The 17,164-nt window shown below is 40.1% G+C and overlaps 1 protein-coding gene across 2 annotated transcripts; it reads left to right on the forward strand.

Annotated features, from left to right (window-relative positions):
* The first annotated feature begins 874 nt into the window (after positions 1 to 874).
* On the forward strand, positions 875 to 7,970 carry LOC147323829 (uncharacterized). 2 transcript variants are annotated; one of them, XM_086304445.1, is made up of 6 exons: positions 875 to 983; positions 1,082 to 1,290; positions 1,514 to 1,588; positions 2,983 to 3,087; positions 3,240 to 3,393; positions 7,372 to 7,970. In XM_086304445.1, the coding sequence occupies exons 2-6, from the start codon at positions 1,254 to 1,256 to the stop codon at positions 7,604 to 7,606; spliced, it is 606 nt and encodes a 201-aa protein (XP_086160571.1). In that variant the 5' UTR covers positions 875 to 983; positions 1,082 to 1,253; the 3' UTR covers positions 7,607 to 7,970. The 2 variants fall into 2 exon arrangements, with proteins under 2 accessions (XP_086160571.1, XP_086160570.1); XM_086304444.1 differs by having other exon boundaries at positions 965 to 1,290.
* Positions 7,971 to 17,164: the final 9,194 nt, after the last annotated feature.

A 17,164-nucleotide genomic window follows, 5' to 3' on the forward strand; every position in this document is an offset into this window, starting at 1 on the left:
CTTCACTTTATGTCCCCTGACCGTGGATCCATGGTGCAAACTCTTGGGAATAAGTCTGCTCTGTCTGCGTTTGAGGTTAAAGTGGAGGTGGTTTCCATAATCTGCTAGTTTTCTTGATTCCCTTTCATATCACAGCAGTTCAAGAATGTTCCTCCCAAAGTGCATGGTAATATGTCTGTATAGGTTCTCATTCATCCAGGTCATAGTAATCTAAGGAGTTTAGAAAGAAAGCAACTGGACTTCTTTAAATTCCTGGGAATCTCTGCCATTTGGTCTTAAAACTGAAAACACTTCAAAAAAAATGAGGGTTAAAACAATTTCAAGAAACTTAAGGAAGTTCAGTCACTTTTCAGATGATGTTTACTGAACACATCATAGAAAATCCAACTCTGACTCAAATGCAGCAACCTGCTTGTTTAACAGTTAAACAAGCAGGTTGCTGCATTTGATGGTGCATTAATTAGAAAGCCTCTGTGATGCAGAGCAGCTGTAACTGTGAAGTGAATCTTCTGAAAAGTCTACCAATTAAAACCTTTTACAACATACACATTTTTCGTGCTGGGTTATGTTGACTGGCTCGAGCAGAATAAGTGCAGAGTCCTCAACATTTTTTCTGGTGCGCCGACCTTTAGAAGCTAAACAAAGATTACTTTCTGACCCATTATTAATACAAAATTATCACCCAAGTTAATATTATTTTAGCAGCAGCCACCACAAGTTTGCCCTGTCTATCACATTGCAGCTGCTGTGGCTTCCACCCACAATTTGAAAACCACTGAACTAAACATGTTGATCAGTGAATTTCACTTTATAAGCTAATCTGCGCTTCCCTTTTTACTCATTTCTCAACATTCAGTGTCTAAAATTAGCTACTAAAATATATGTGGGGGTTTTACTCGGACACTCGCAAGGCTGAAATGGTTGCAGTCAAAGCTTTTTCTGACTGTGTAACAATTGAACTAACTTGTGATTTATTTTCTTCGGTAAGCTCTTTCTCTAACTTTGGTAGGTTCGTCTTTGATCTGATCATGTTAAGTCATTGTCAGATCAGCATCTTCATCTGCTCGTTTTCCAACACTAGGCATGTTTAACAAGGATCTCTCAATGACACCCTGGCACAAATACACTCAGATGCATCTGCAGCAAGCTGAGATAAGGAGGGCTGGGTTTCCTTCTTCCTCTGAGCTCCAGGAGGGAAATTATAGCCTCTAAAGACACGTTGGGTCACAGACCTGCCTCGACTGCTGTCCACAATGATCCTCTACCTGCTCTTGCCTGCTTTTGTCCTCGGTATGTGTTTGCCTTCACTTGAGAGTTTTTCTTTAGATTTTGTGGACATTTCCTGCTTTTTGGATTTGCTTTAACATTTCCATGAATTGTTTTCCCCCTGTGTGGGGGCGTAATGAAGGAAACAGCAGAGGCAAATGAAAGTCAGAGTGAGAGCATTCCTTTTAAAAGTGGCCCGACTGGCATAGCTGATCGTAAGGAACATCTTTGAATTTGTTGTTTGCAGGTACTGTGACATCACAATCAGCCAACAGCACAGCGGGACAGCTCGATGAAGTTGTGAGGAACCAAACATTCAACAGTAAGTTCATTTCTTACTTAAAATACTTTGTACAACAGTGTCAAACACGGAAGTGGAGGCCAGAAATAGACCATCAAAGGCTCCATTTTGGTCTGGTGAATGGTTTACTCTTGTTTTTCCATTAGAAAAATGCAACTGTTGCCTATAAATTGTAACATAAATCTGATGACAGTAGACTGTAACCTTTGAGGTGTTTTATAAACAGATTGCTCATAAAATGCAGCAACATAATTAAACAAGTAAGAAAACGTGCTGTCTGGCAAATTCATTACCTTATCAATATTTTTACACCCTTTTTGATGTTTGTAAACACTGATGATGTGTTTTGAGGACAGAGCGCACCTGACTGCAGAAAGTGACTGATCTCCAGTAGTGTATCTGAAAAGATGGCATCTATACAAACTAAATGCACACAAATGTTTTCATTCATACATTTATGCATTTAATGCTCTTGTCCAAGATGTCACAGGTCACATCCAGGATATTTAATACAGATATTTACTGATTTCTTTCTGTGTAACAGACCAACATACTGTATAAGACATGGGCTGTGATTAACACATCTAATCGCAAAACTGCAGAATATATTCATAATCATTTAAATGCCACTAGGATTAAAAGAAACCTGTCCAACACAGCACATGTAATGACTGGATCCTGTGTTGGACAGATTTGGATGCTTGAGTGATCACAAAAAGTGTGTTATACTAGCTAGCCAAAGAGCAATTCAAAAAACCAGTTCATCCTGCTCAGAACAGGGTTACAAAGCTCCAGCCCTGGGCCAGGTTTATGGGCTCAAACCAAACACTTGGTGGCCTTAGACCATGAGACAAAGCCAACCCAGCCTAACAGAGAGGCATGGGCCCACGATGCAGGAGGGGGCGATAGAGGTTTGGTGCACTGTACCTTGGATTGTCTAAATAATTGCAGAGCGTTTTGTTCCAGCCTTTTCAGTGGGAGAAACATTTCGCCACTCATCCAAGTGACTTCTTCAGTTACTGACAGGACTGCTTTGATACGGTGATTTTGATAAATGACATGCAACTGTCTTCATAATGGACAGAATAAATAAGTGATTAAGTCAGCCAGGAAGCCAGGAAATTGTCTGCTTGAGACACAGATCAAGGCAGTTGGGAACTATTTTTTCATAGACTTGGAAACATCTAGTTGTTTTGCAGCAGAGGGAATTACCCCCTTCTGAACATAAGGAAGAATGCAGATTTAAAGGAATTTTGTATTGTTGTAAGTCCACCAATTACATATCTGTTTCTAAACAGGACTTATTGATGCATAAATCAAATTTAAATGCAAAACGTTTTCCACTTTGGATAAACAACCATTATGAATTCAAGGTGCAATAATACCTAGAGTGAAACAAAATGTTTTGCCTGCAGGTACACTGAAACCAAAGAATGTGACATCCACATTTTACGAAGAGAAGAAGGCGGTCGAGGAAAAACTGCAAAGTAACCAAGGTTCTGTTATCGCAGAAGGTGAAGGTAAGTTAATGATTATCAGCGCGTCTTATTTACGTGCTTTGCATATAGTGCAGATTAAACATGAAAAATTTGTCGGAGAGTCAGCTTCTGTTTTCTACGTGTGTCCTCCTTTTAGTTCATATGTGTCAGAAAAATCTTTGATTACTTTGCAGAGAGTTTCCAGGATGAGGAAAATAAAATTACTGGGGAAAACTGTGATTGGAAGTCACTGCAATTCTTCAGTTCCACCTACTGTGGTGAAAATTTTCACCAGGACATGTGGAATATCGGCAGAGATAACTGGTGTGTCCAGGAACGTTTCATCGGGTAACTGAATAAATATATCCACAAACCTCCATGTTTAACACACTGAATAATACTCGTTATGCATTTAAAAACTCAATATTCTGAAGGACAAAACAGCATGATTAGAATTATTGCTGAGAAATATGTAATCATCTTTTCTGGACTTCTTTGCATTAATTTTCAGTATTAAAGAAACATGACGTGACCTTTTAATCTTTATTCTTCAGAAAATCTTCAAAAAGCACAAAGATTCAGGGTAGTAGTGCTGTTTCACTAAAATCTATGTCATAGACATGAAACTGGTGAAGTTTTGCTCCTGAAACTGTAAAATATTCCATAATTCTGATCTATAGAGTGTTGAATAACAGGCTAATAAAATACTAGAATTTCACTCACAAAAGTTATAAATGTTTTGGACAGCCTCACATATTCAATTTTAAAGAGTCAATTCGATTAAAAATTCTTCAAAAGGCACCAAAAACATAAACTGGATGGAAATTTCACATATTTGAATGTGAGTGTTTCTGGGGATTGACTCACTTTTGGTGCCAGCCCCATGTGGCCACTCGAGGAACTGCAGTGGGATGCTGCCACAGATGGGCTCTATAGGGCCCCCTTTAATATTTATGGAATGTAATTATGGGAATAAGAAAACACATCAATACCCAGTCAATTTTAATTAAAAAAAAAATGTCCATACTTACATACAGAGCTTTAAAAGGAAATGGTAATGGACGGGTTGTTTTAAAGCGCTTTGCTACTCTGAGCACAAAACTTGCCTCTTTTATCCAAGCACCTTTTTCTATGCTCTTTCTGTCTAAGGCCATATCCACACTAAATAGTTTTTGTTTGAAAACGCATCTTTTTCTCTCCGTTTTGACCTTCCGTCCACACTGCGATGGCGTTTTTGGTCAAGGAAAACTGAGATTTAAAATGCTCTCCAAAGTGGGTAAATTTAAAAAGACAGTTTTCGAGTCGCAGTGGGGACGAAAATGGAGCCTTTTGAAAACGATGAAGCATTTTAGTCATGTGATGCAGTCACGTGACCAATTCAACTAAGATGGTGGACAGCAGCTGTTTTGTTTGCTCTCAGTTTTGACAGCCCTATTAAAGATTAATATCAGTCTGTACATGCTCCAGATAGCTTTTCTTCAAATTCTTTAATTCTCACTTGGTTTCGGTACTTTGTACTCTTGTGTTACTTGCAGCGTTGTCAGTCCTTTTAAAAAATTTTGCGCTTTTTCTCGACATTTTGCCGCGACGTTTCAAAGAGCCGTAAAGTAAATAAACGGCAGACGGAAATGATGCAGGTCAAATCGTCTTTTTTCAGTCGTTTCAACTGAACTCTTTGGAAACGAGGGAAAAACTATGGTGTGGATGCTGAGCGTTTTTAGACGAAAACACATTTTTCAAATTTATCTGGATTAGACGTAGCCTAACATTCACACACACATATATACTCAGATGGATGCATCAGAGAGCAACTTGGTTAGTATCGTTCCCAAGGGTATTTGGCATGCAGACTGGAACAGAGAGGGATCAAAGCGCCAACCTTCTGATTAGAACAAGCCTGAAGACTAGGTGAGGACAGAGGTGTTTTTACATGTACATTGTACATGTATGTCTGTGAAGGTTCTCAGTCATCCAGGTCATCGTAGTCAAAGGAGCTTGCAAAGAAAAGCGTCTGGACTTCTTTAAGTTGCTTGAAGACGTTTCACCTCTCATCCGAGAAGCTTCTTCAGTTCTAAGGTCAAATGGTGGAGAGTCCCAGATATAAACCTAGTGGGAGTGACCCCCCACAGAGGGACAAAAGGACCCCCTGATGATCCTCTAATCGCCTGAGCCAAGGTGGGAAACTGGGCGTGGGTCCCAATCAGCCAGAGTTTCGGGTGTGTTCATTGTGAAACCTGGCCCCACCTTATCATGCGAATTCCTGAGGTCAGATGGCCCAGGATGTGAGTGGGCGTTAAGGCGTCTGGGAAGGGATCTCAAAACTGGATTATAGATGGCAGAGAGTTGGTGTCGTAAACCCCCGCCTCTGTTCAAAGATGGTCGCTCACAGTGGACATAGAGGGCTTCTTTCACTCCTCTTTCAAACCATCTGTCCTCTCTGTCCAAAATGTGAACATTGGCATCCTCGAAAGAGTGTCCTTTATCCTTAAGATGCAGATGGACTGCTGAGTGACATTGTACATGTAATTCAACAATCATGAACTAATGAAAAATTAAAAATAATTGTCAGAGTGCAAAGTCAGTGTTAACAGTTTACATGCCAAATGTACCTTAGTATCAAAGTACTCCTGTCAGTGACATCAACAGTTGGCCTCAGCAGGCCATAACTGTCCACGTGCAGGAAGGAAAGCATGCAGAGAGTGTTTACCTCAAGCCCCATTTCTTCTGAAGTGGTCCATAGTTCCTGCAAGCTAACCTCTCGCTTATTTTCTTCATCTCTCACTTTACTCTGCAGCTTGTTCTTTCGTTCAGTTTCCAGTGGCAAAAATTTTTCCTTTCAACTTTATTTATACAGCGCCAAATCACAACAACAATTGGTGCTTCATATTCTAAGGTAGACCCTACAATAATACATGACACCAAATGAATAATTAAACAATATTTTTGTGATAAACTTTGATCAACTGATGTCATTTTCAGTTGACTCGACATACCGGACGAATGTCTGCAGTACCCCTTTTGACCTCTAACCAGAGGGGCGCTGTTTCATTTGTTAAATAGAACAAAATGAAACATGCATGCTAGTAGCAGTAGTAGTTTTTTAAGAAGTTAAAAATTCATATATGTATTCCTGTGCAGGGTCCTGTGCAGTATCTTAGCAGTTCCTAGGACTGCGCTCTTCTAGACAGAGATCTCCGATGTTGTTCCCGGGATCTGCTGGAGCCACTCGCCTAGCTTGGGAGTCACTGCAAAAAGTTTTTTGGCTTTGAATATCCAACCTTGGAATTTTCAGATCATCTGAAGGTTTACTCAAATGAAAGCATGTGTTTTAGAGAATGACTGTTCAATGAAGTGCTTAACAACTCCTGACATGTGACTTTTGTGAGCGTCATCTGGGTGTAAATTTTGATCTTAAAAGTCACTGGCTACTACAGTTTTTAAATATATGTGGAAATACTCAAATATAGTAGTGTTTGCTTTGGTTCTTTACTGTAAAACAGTGATCATATCATCTAAATTACAAAGTAAGTAGGAAAGAAGTCAAAAAGCCCATTAGGTCGATAACAAGTCACAAAGGGAAATATTCAACATCCAAACAGGCTTAAAGAGAACGAGTGCCTCTCCTGCCGAAGGGTTAATATGAGCAGTGGTCTCTTCCTTCAGCCCACTCTCTCCTCTGTTTAATTTCAAACAGGAAGCAGTTTAACCACAACAGTTTTTCTCAAGGTTGATTTGCTGCTCAGTTTCAGTGCCTGGGGGTCCAGCACAACAGTTTCATCTCATAATCTTAAAATCTATGTTTTTATAATTTCTTATGAAATATGCCGCCACCCCACACAAAAGCATATCAAATTAAAAGTTATTGGTGTATGTTTGTGATAAAAACTAAGAAATTAAATGTTATGGGAGGTTTTTGGATGATGAAAGAAAATCGTCCGCTTTAAAGGAACTAAATCAACAGAAAAATTTAAAACTTTAGGGAACCAGAACTAGACAAACACAGCATAGAGGGAGATCGCAACAAGGGACAGAAGGAAACTAAGGACGTATGTGAGATGTAAGAGTGGCTACACCCATATTTTATGTGCTGTTTTGTTTTTGTTTTTATATCTGACTCTGTTGAGGTTTCTACTTTTTTACGTACTTTTGCTGCATTCAAGTCAAATTGTGACTGCAGGCTCAATAAGACACTTTCAAACATTGCAAGTTTCATACTTTAACTGATGAAAAAACAAATACAAGTACATTAACACATTTGAGCAAATATTCTTCATTATCAGAGGAGTTGTTTCACCCCCATCATTAACTTTTCTCCATCTATTGCAGAGCTTACAGTGACCTAACACACTGCGTGGAATTTCTGGCTAATATTACCAGCTGTTTCTTCCCAAACCCTGATATTCAAGACTTCTTTATCGACATCCATTTGAAATTTTTCCAGAACTGCACCAATGAGAATGATCCGATGACTGAAGATGCCCCTCAGAAGGTGGTGATTGGCCTCACTCTCCTTTCTGTGAGCTTCATCCCCATCATGGTTTATATGGTTGCTCGGAGTTAGACGTGCACTTGTTGTACACAAGAATTTACTCCAGAGGCTGATGTGTGTATTTTTTTAACAAGATTTAAGTCATACATTTAAATGTGGTTAAAAATGTGCTTTGTTAAATCATCTTCTGTTTTTACGAGTATTGTAACACTTTCACTTTGCGTGGTAGACATCAGCAGCTATGCATAAGCGCTTGAAAGACAATTTGGCTGAGATGTTATGAACATGATGTTTAAAAAACAATGATACAGCACTGAGTTTGCTATTTTGTTTCATTTTTGTCTAACTGACAAATATGCAACATATTTAATTGCATAGTTTGACTGTGTAATCTATATAGAGGGAAAATGTATATGCAAATAAACTATACTACCTAAAATAACATCTTTTTTGTGTCTATATATAACATATGAGTCTGTGTTTTTTTCAGTGTAACTGGAAGAAAGACAGATTTTTTCCCCCAAAATGTCACCCTAAGAATAATAATAACAAACAAAAAAGTATTTACATGATACTCGTGTAGTTCTACAAGAAGTTTTGTCATTTATCACAGACCAAAAAGTTTATTTATGGACACTTTTTAAAACCACTAAGGCTTCCAACTTCCGCCACTAACCACTCCTCAAAGCACCTGACCATATCGTTCCACCAAATTGCGCTGGTCAACATATGTCACCCCCCTGCACCATCACAAGGTGGTGATTCATCGAGGCCTCCTCAGGAACTGGAAGGACCCACAAACCAGACTCAACAACGTGTTTTAAGTTGAACTGTATTGATCTTTATTGTGGCAAAGTGTTTTTAAGAAACTGGGAGCAGGCAGGCTGAGTGTGGATCACAGATGTTTAGGAAGTTCAGGTGGTGATGTGGAGTGGAGTTGTTCCCAAACTGCAGGTAAATCTATGTGTGATCTTTGATTGTGAAGTCTTCAGACAGGTTGCTAACTGGGGCGACCTAAAGCCCCTTTTCCTTTTGAACCTACTCGGATCGACTTGCCGTGGATCAACACGACTCAACTCAGATCGACTGGTTTTCCATTGAAACCCAGTGTGCGTGTTTGCCATCATAGCTACGGGTCTGGGTGTGATTGATTAATATGCAACACGAGTGCTACAACAATGGTGGACAGTGAGGCAAGAATATACCTGCTGCTTGGTCTGTGGCTTTTCGTCAGTCTCGGGGACCACAGTGGGGTTTTGCAACCATTTGCCCCATTGTTTTTGTTTCAAAAATGGTGGTTGTAATTTTTGTGAATGAGACACTTTCATGACTCGTCAACTGACTTGACCAGCAAATCGGTGGCATGCCGTGTGACAACTTCACATTTTACTACTTAGTAGGTACCAAGCAGGTATGTTTTAGTACCTGCTTGGCACCCGGGACAAGCAGGTACTAAAACGTACCTGGTACCAGGTACTATGACCTAATGGAAAACCCTGAAAACCATGGCAAACCGTGATGAGTCCAAGTAGGTACTAATGGAAAAGAGGCTTAAGAGTCTTACTTGTAGCCTGATGATTCAATATATCAATGGGTGAGGAAGGGCTGACCCAGAGAGAGACAGAGAAGAAGAGAGAGAGAAGGGAAAAGGGAAGAAGAAAACAAAAACCCAGACCCACTCGGTTCATAACACCTAGGATGAGTTGCTGGGGCATTTAGTATTTCTTGTTTATAGAACCCTATAAAAGGTTAAAGATGTGGTTTACGTGCCCTAGGAATCATAAAGACACAAGAACAACCTTTCTTTAGCACATTTTTTAAATTTAATCCAGGTCATCTCAGAGGAAAACCACAGTTTCTTTCTGCACACCTACAGCACCCAAAACCACACACCAAGCCAACCCTCCCTTTTCTGTTCACCTAAGAAAATCCCAACGAAAGTTTATGGTGAGTTCAGTGATACCATTGTGCCCAACAAAAGAAAGTTCAGCGGCCGAAAATTAACCAGTGGTCTGCCAGGGAACCGTTGCACCACCTGTCCTTACATTTGTAGCCTGATGACTTTGTATTTACTGTTTCTAGAACATTATAAAAGGTTAAAGCAGCTGTTTAGATGCCCTTCTTAATGAGTGGACACTTTGTACATTCAATTACATTCTTCTGCTACTATGAAATACTGATGTCTTTGTCTTGCAACAACTTCTGGGGGGGACTCAAATACTGATGGGACTATGGACCAAGTCAATATGGCACTGCTAAAACTGCTAACTTTGAAGAACATAAAGGATATGTTCATTGTTCATAAAGGTGTGGCAGGAACCCCCCCCCCCCATCTCAAACAGGAATATTAGATCAATCCAGAAACATTGAGAGCCGGAAAAAAAACGAAAACACGGTCTACTTTATAAAGACAGAGGGACACATAAAAAGGAATAGATTAACTCAGACACTATAAGTAGCAGGTAAATAAGAGAAGAGGGAAGTGAACACACAGAAAACCACACAAGGATCTGAATTCCAAAATAAAAGAGGAAGTAAAAAGCTTCAAAGTTTAAACAAAGAGATCTGAAGTGGAGATAAAATTCAAGAACCAAACTGTGACATTTATTGACTTCAAAATCAGACCAACTTCTCAGACAGCAACTGGCTTCCTTTTATACTCCACCTGCCTCAGGTTATATCTGGAATATTCTATTTTGGGGGGCAGCAAGACAAAAACCTTTTTTACATAAATCGACATCAAACAAAATCTGGAACCAAAAAAATTACATATATTACATTTTGTTGCTCTGTGCTCCATCACCCACACACAAGCTGGATTTTAGGCCTTTGTTTCATGTTGGAGCTGAACTGAGGGATCTCAGTCTGCTTGACGAAAGAGACCGGTCGCATATGTTACACATTTGATAAGTTACTTTTAATTGAAACATCCTAAATAACTTTTTACAACTGTATATGTGCATTTAATAGCGGGAATGAGGATCAGCACCTCCAAATCTGAGGCCATGGTTCTCAGCCGGAAAAGGGTGGAGTGCCCACTCCGGGTCGGGGATGATTTCCTGCCACAAGTGGAGGAGTTCAAGTATCTCGGGGTCTTGTTTGCGAGTGATGGGAGAAGAGAGCCGGAGATCGACACACGGATTGGTGCGGCGGCCGCAGTGATGCGGACGCTGCACCGGTCCGTCATAGTGAAGAGGGAGCTGAGTGTAAAAGCAAAGCTCTCAATTTACCGGTCGATCTACGTCCCTACCCTCACCTATGGCTACGAGCTGTGGGTAGTGACCGAAAGAACGAGATTGCGAATACAAGCGGCGGAACTGAGCTTCCTCCGAAGGGTGGCTGGCCTCTCCCTTAGAGATAGGGTGAGAAGTTCGGCCATCCGGGAGGGGCTCAGAGTAGAGCCGCTGCTGCTCCACATCGAAAGGAGCCAGCTGAGGTGGTTCGGGCATCTGACAAGGATGTCTCCTGGGCGCCTCCTGGGGTTGGTGTTCCAGGCATGTCCCACTGGGAGGAGGCCCCGGGGCAGACCCAGGACATGCTGGAGAGATTATATATCTCGGCTGGCCTGAGAACGCCTTGGTATTCCCCCGGATAAGCTGGAGGAGGTGGCTGGGGAGAGGGAGGTCTGGGCTTCTCTGCTTAGGCTGCTGCCCCCGCGACCCGGCCTCGGATAAAGCGGATGAAGATGGATGGATGGATGGATGGATGGATGGATGTTTTCATAATTTCTTGTCTACTATGTCTTTCTCCTCCTAACTCCTTTGTGCATTATCATCATCTCCTGAACTGATTTCAGGGCTCTAACACGTGAAAGCATGCATAAACATGTTTATTGTCATGCATACTTATAGCAGATGAAACATATCACCCTCACGTCTCCGGAGAGCTAACAATGAGCTATCTAAATGAAGACAACAGCTAGTTATAAGTAGAGATGGCACGATACCACTTTTTTATGTCCGATACCGATACCGATATCATAAATTTGGATATCTGCCGATACCGATATGAATCCGATATAGTGTGTTTTAATCAATAAAACTGTTTTTTTTTAAATATCTTGCTGCATTTTGTATAAGTTCATACTCAAGTTTAAAACAACAACTACACTAAAGCTATTCTGTTATACCTATATGCAAAAAAAAAATATTTATAGTTCAGCAATACTGATCAATCTAATAAACTTAAACCTACACCATCCTCCCTATTCTGGTATTTTAAAGAGTACTTAGCGTAAATATTAAGCAACCTAACTAATAGGGTTCCAACTCCCAGCAACAACAAAAATAAATAAATAAAAAATAGGGAACCACCCCTCACGCTCCACCTCATGATGCTTAATCAACGTAATCAACCTTAATTTGATGCAGTGTGAAAAAAAATGCACAGAAATCAATTATTTTTCAAGAAATATTAAATAGATTCAACATCTTTCTTCAACAAAATTGCAGACTGCACAGATGGTACCTTCACAAAGGAAAAAGTACTATAGCTTACTAGGGTATATATATTAGACTTAATAGTCACTATATACAGTAATGGACTTCTATTCATTTTACATCAAATTAAAACTTTCGGTGTAAGATTCGGATAATTATTTATTAAAAGCTAGACATTTTAAATGAGAATAAGAAAGAAAAGTATGTCTTTGTGCCCCCTTTTCCCTGTTAATGCCCTATCGGCCCCCCTGGCTAAACTTTGCTAGATCCGCCCCTGCACAGTTACCAGCGTCAGCTACGTAGAAAAAGATCCTCGAGTAGAAAGTAATAATAAATAAATTCTAACAACAGCTGATCAAGCTTAAACGTGCTGCTGTTGTTTAGCCGCTGGTTTCCTCTTTCTGGTGCAAAGTGGGCCAAAAACAAACCAGAGAGATGGACTCGCGACAGAAAAGCCAATCAGCTGATCATTAAGCAGTTTCATGATTGAAGTAGCAGCAAGAAGAGGCAGTCGCTCCATATATCGCTTGTTAAGCTTAACGCAGGAATGCTTTACAAACATTCAGAGATGGACTTACACACTTGCTTTACTTCTCTCGGGGATAACTTTGTCGGAGATGAAATGCCGGGTTGCTAGCAAAGCTCCACATGCTATCCAGACCACCGACAGGTCCCGCATGCCACAGCCGCTCTATCACGTGATGCATACTGCTCCGACGTGCTAACGTTCTGAGGTGAGTTACGGCGTGTTGCAAGTTTTGTGAGGTGCTTTCGTGATATTTAATGGATCGGATTACATTTTTTATTTTTCTCCGATATCCGATCCAGTAATTTAGGTCAGTATCGGACCGATACCGATACATAATATCGGATCGGTCCATCTCTAGTTATAAGCGAACATTATGCCAGCTAATGTTGGACTTGACTGTTCTAAAAAACACTTTTTCCTTCTGAAAACATCACATCATATGAGAGCTTATTTGATAAGTGTCCAACTTCAACAATGTTAGATGTGCTAACAGTAGCTAACAGCAGCTAATAGAGGCTAACAGACGGTAATAGAGGCTAATAGCAGCTACATGTGTTTTAATCACTTCACTTTATTATGATCTATGATAAAGCAGGCCATGCTTTGCAAGTCCCTAACCTATGAGTACACAGTAGTGTGAACAACCTTTAACCCTGACTAAAATGTTTATTCATTTTAACACTGAGAATGAAACCATTTACTGCACCACCCAAAACCACACACTAAAATCAGGAGTTGTCCACATACTTCTGACCACAAAGTTCACATAGTTATCTGAGACCTGCAAGCATGAAGAAAGCAAATACTGAAACTTTTTCTTTGTTTTTGTCCTGAAAAATATTAAGCAATGCATTGTTAAAATCTGATTTATAGTTATGTGACCTTATGGCAACTTAATCTGACTAAGAAATCAACAGTCAGGCGAAAATTCACTGACTTGAAAAGGACTAATGAGCTCCATCAACCACTCAAAATCCTTAACCTCATACTCAAAAGCTATGATCTGTTGGCTCCAGCAGATGATGATAGGAATCGTAAACACACAGGAACAACCTCTCTTTAACAGCTTTTAATGAATTTCCAGGTCATCTCAGAGGAAAACCACAGTTTCCTTCTGCACACCTACAGCACCCAAAACCACACATCAAGTCGGCCCTCCCTTTCTGTTCACCCCAAAGAATCCTAATGAAAGTTTCTGGGGAAGTTCAGTGATACCATTGTGCCCCACAAAAGAAAGTTCAGCTCAGTGTCAGAGGTGTCAAACATAAGGCCCCGGGGCCATTATCAGCTTTCTGTGGTCCAATAGATATGGGTTTGCAATGTGTTAATTACGCAGCACTAAATGAGGTTTCTTTACTGTCTTGCTGTTTTTAAGCTTTTTTTTTTTAGCTTTGGTTTCTATTTGGATTTTCTTACTATGCTTCTTGTGTTTTAGGCTCCTCTCTCAGTTCCACACTGTGTTTCTTCTGTACACTACCACTTGTTCTTCTTGCCTCTGTTTTTTGTTTGTTATTTCCTGTTTTGCTTTGAGGTTTAATTTTCATTTGAGCGTTACTTTCTGTTGTTGCCTCCTAGTTTTCACTTGCTCTCCTGCTACTTTCTTAGGTTCAGCTATGTGTCAGCACAAGTATCTAATCAGTCAATAACATTGCAGCAACTCAATGCTTTTAGGCATGTAGTCATGCTCAAGGCAACCTGCTGATGTTCAAACTGATCATTGGGGTGGGGAAGGAAGATGATTTAAGTGACTTCAAAAACTGCTGACCTACTAATTTTTACAGAGTTTACAGGGACTAGTCTGAAAAAGAGAAAATATCCAGTGAGCAGCAATTCTCTGGGGGAAGTGGATCTCAGAGGTCAGAGGAGAATGGCCAGACTGCTTTGAGCCTAACGTAAGGTTTAAAGTAAACTTAAATAACCACTCATCTCAAAGTATCTCTGGAACCAGTTCAGTTTTATTTATATAATGCCAAACTACAACAACAATTGTCTCAAGGGGGTTTATATTGTTGAGGTAAAGACCCTACAATAATGCAAAGAAAACAGAGAAAACCCCAACAACGATATGACCCCCTAGGAGCACTTCCTTTGGCAACAGTGGAAAGGAAAAACTCCCTTTTAACAGGAAGATACCTCCAGCAGAATCAGGGCAGGAAGTGGCGGCCATCTGCCAGGATTAGTTGGGCATGAGTGGATGACAACAGGACAAAGACATGCTGTGGAAGAGAGCCAGAGATTATTAACACATCAAACATCAAACACATGAAACCTGGGTGCCACTCCTGCAGCTAAAAACAGGACACAGGAGGTACAATTAGCGCAGGTTCACAATAATAATAGTAATAATAATAATGATGATGATGATGATGATTAGTGGTGGAACGGATCACAGTTGATCCGTGATCCGAACCGCTCCCACTCCACGGTTTGGCACGCACGTGATCCAAAGATTCGAAAAAGAAAAAAAAGCGGTCCAAGTCGAGGAGCAGAGTTTGCGGCATTTAAGCAGCCCTTTGCTGCCCAATCCGACCGGGCTAAAGCTATTACAAAAGCTATTGGGGTCTATAGCTGCAGACATGAGGACGTATTCCGTTGTGCAAAACAAGTGGTTTAAACATATGATGAACATGGTTGAGCCACGCTGTGATATCCTGTTGCGCGTCCACTTCAGTAAAAAGCATGTATGAGCAGGAATAGTCTAAAGTTATGGCTGAACTGTCCCAGGATTCTTCTGTTTCCCTAACTACAGATGGGTGGATCTCCAGGGCAACATAAAGCTACGTGACCGTGACCGTGCATTATATCACAGCAGAGTGGTACATACAAAGCTCTGTACTGCCCTATATTGCACATTAATTTGTTTTATATGAGTTTTTATATGAGTCTTACGTTGAATGTTTTTTAATGGGCAAAAAATATGTAAATAAATAAATGGTGAGTTACATTTTTCTTGTCTTTTTTCTTTTTTTGCTGATCCAAAAATCGATCCGATCCATGACTTAAAATCGTGATCCAATCCAAACCGTGAGTTCTTTGACCCGTTGCACCACTAATAATAATAACAGATAATAGAAGACTGAATAATTGTTGCTTGCTCTGGTGACTCTTGAATTGTGCTCCAACGTTTGGATGATAGGTCAGAATTTGGCATAAACAACATAAATGCATGGATCAAAAGCTACTGTTTAATGGTGTGGGGGATATCTTCTTGGCATACATCTGAGCCTTATTTAACACTAAAGTATTGTAGCTGATCATGTCCATTCCTTTATGGCCAGAGTGTACCATCCTCTGATGGTGGAATCCATCACGGTGATGTTCAAATTATCTTAATTTTGGCCTCCACACTGACCAATCCAACAGAGCACATTTTGGATGTGATGGAACAGAAAATTCCCATCATGGGTGTGCAACCAACAACTGCAGCTGTGTGTTGCTATCAGAGATGGGCAGTAACGCGTTACTGTAATCCGATTACTTTTTTCAAGTAACGAGTAAAGTAAGGGATTACTGTTGCAAAAACGGTAATTAGATTACCGTTACTTTCCCGTAGGAACGCTGCGTTACTGCGTTACTAAAACCGTGATTTTTTGCGAGAATGTCTCATGACAGTGACGTAAGCGAGTGCGACGTTTGTGGCAACAGCTGTGTGCAGATCAACAGTGGATCATATATCCAGTGGGGAGAGAGTATGAGCGTGCAGCGTTTAAAGCGTGGAAGTACTGACCTTACTTTGAGCTTGATTCCATAAAAAGTGACAAAAACATTAGTGTCCGTTGTGCGTGGGAAGAAAACTTCTTTTTACAGCGAAAAAAACCCCTAAACTTCCAACAAGCACCGAGTAGCTACGACGTAATGGGAAACTCACAGAGAAACTCGCGGATTCTTCCACTGACCGCGGCACACCTGCACCAGGGTAAACCTCCGCCTACTCTACTCCTGCTTTACAGGTGAAAATAGAGCAACAGGACCGCTGAGTCTTTGACTTATTTTATTTTCTGCTGTGTTTTACTTGCATCTATTTGAAAGAGTGAGTGTAAACACAAAAAATATTTTATTTTATGTGCTGGAATGTGCAGAAAATAGGTTTAAATATTAAACAAATTTCTTCCAGTCAGAGAATGTTGCATATAATTACATTTTTGCTTGATGCATAAAGTTAAAAGAAAAACTAATAAAACAAGTTTTAAAAGGAGACTTTTCCATTTGATTACATTTTGTATGATGGATTATGCAGAAAAAGTAGAATTGGGCTGAAAGATCTATCGCTTTATCACCTATTCAGGTTGAAAATCATGTTTTTAAAGAGTAACTAAGTAACTAAGTAATTAATTACTTTTGAAAATAAGTAATCAGTAAAGTAACGGGATTACTTTTTTGGGGAAGTAATCAGTAATTAGTTACTGATTACTTTTTTTCAAGTAACTTGACCAACACTGGTTGCTATCATGACAATATGGTCCAAAATCTTTGAGGGATGTTTCCAACATGTAGTTGAATCAATGCTACAAAGATTTAAAGGCAAAGACAGGGTTCAGTCCTCGCAAGGTGTACCTAATGAAGTGGCACATGAGTGTATAGTCATGTCTTCAGTTTATCTTGGCTGTTTACATCGCCTCTTCAATCTCCTGTTTCTCTTGCTGTGCTTTAGATTTATCTATG

This window comes from Aulonocara sp. 'chitande type north' Nkhata Bay, linkage group LG8 (genome assembly GCF_057382095.1).
Source record: "Aulonocara sp. 'chitande type north' Nkhata Bay isolate Kocher_YH1m ecotype deep benthic linkage group LG8, A_spYH_male_GT1.1, whole genome shotgun sequence".
NCBI lineage: Eukaryota > Metazoa > Chordata > Actinopteri > Cichliformes > Cichlidae > Aulonocara > Aulonocara sp. 'chitande type north' Nkhata Bay.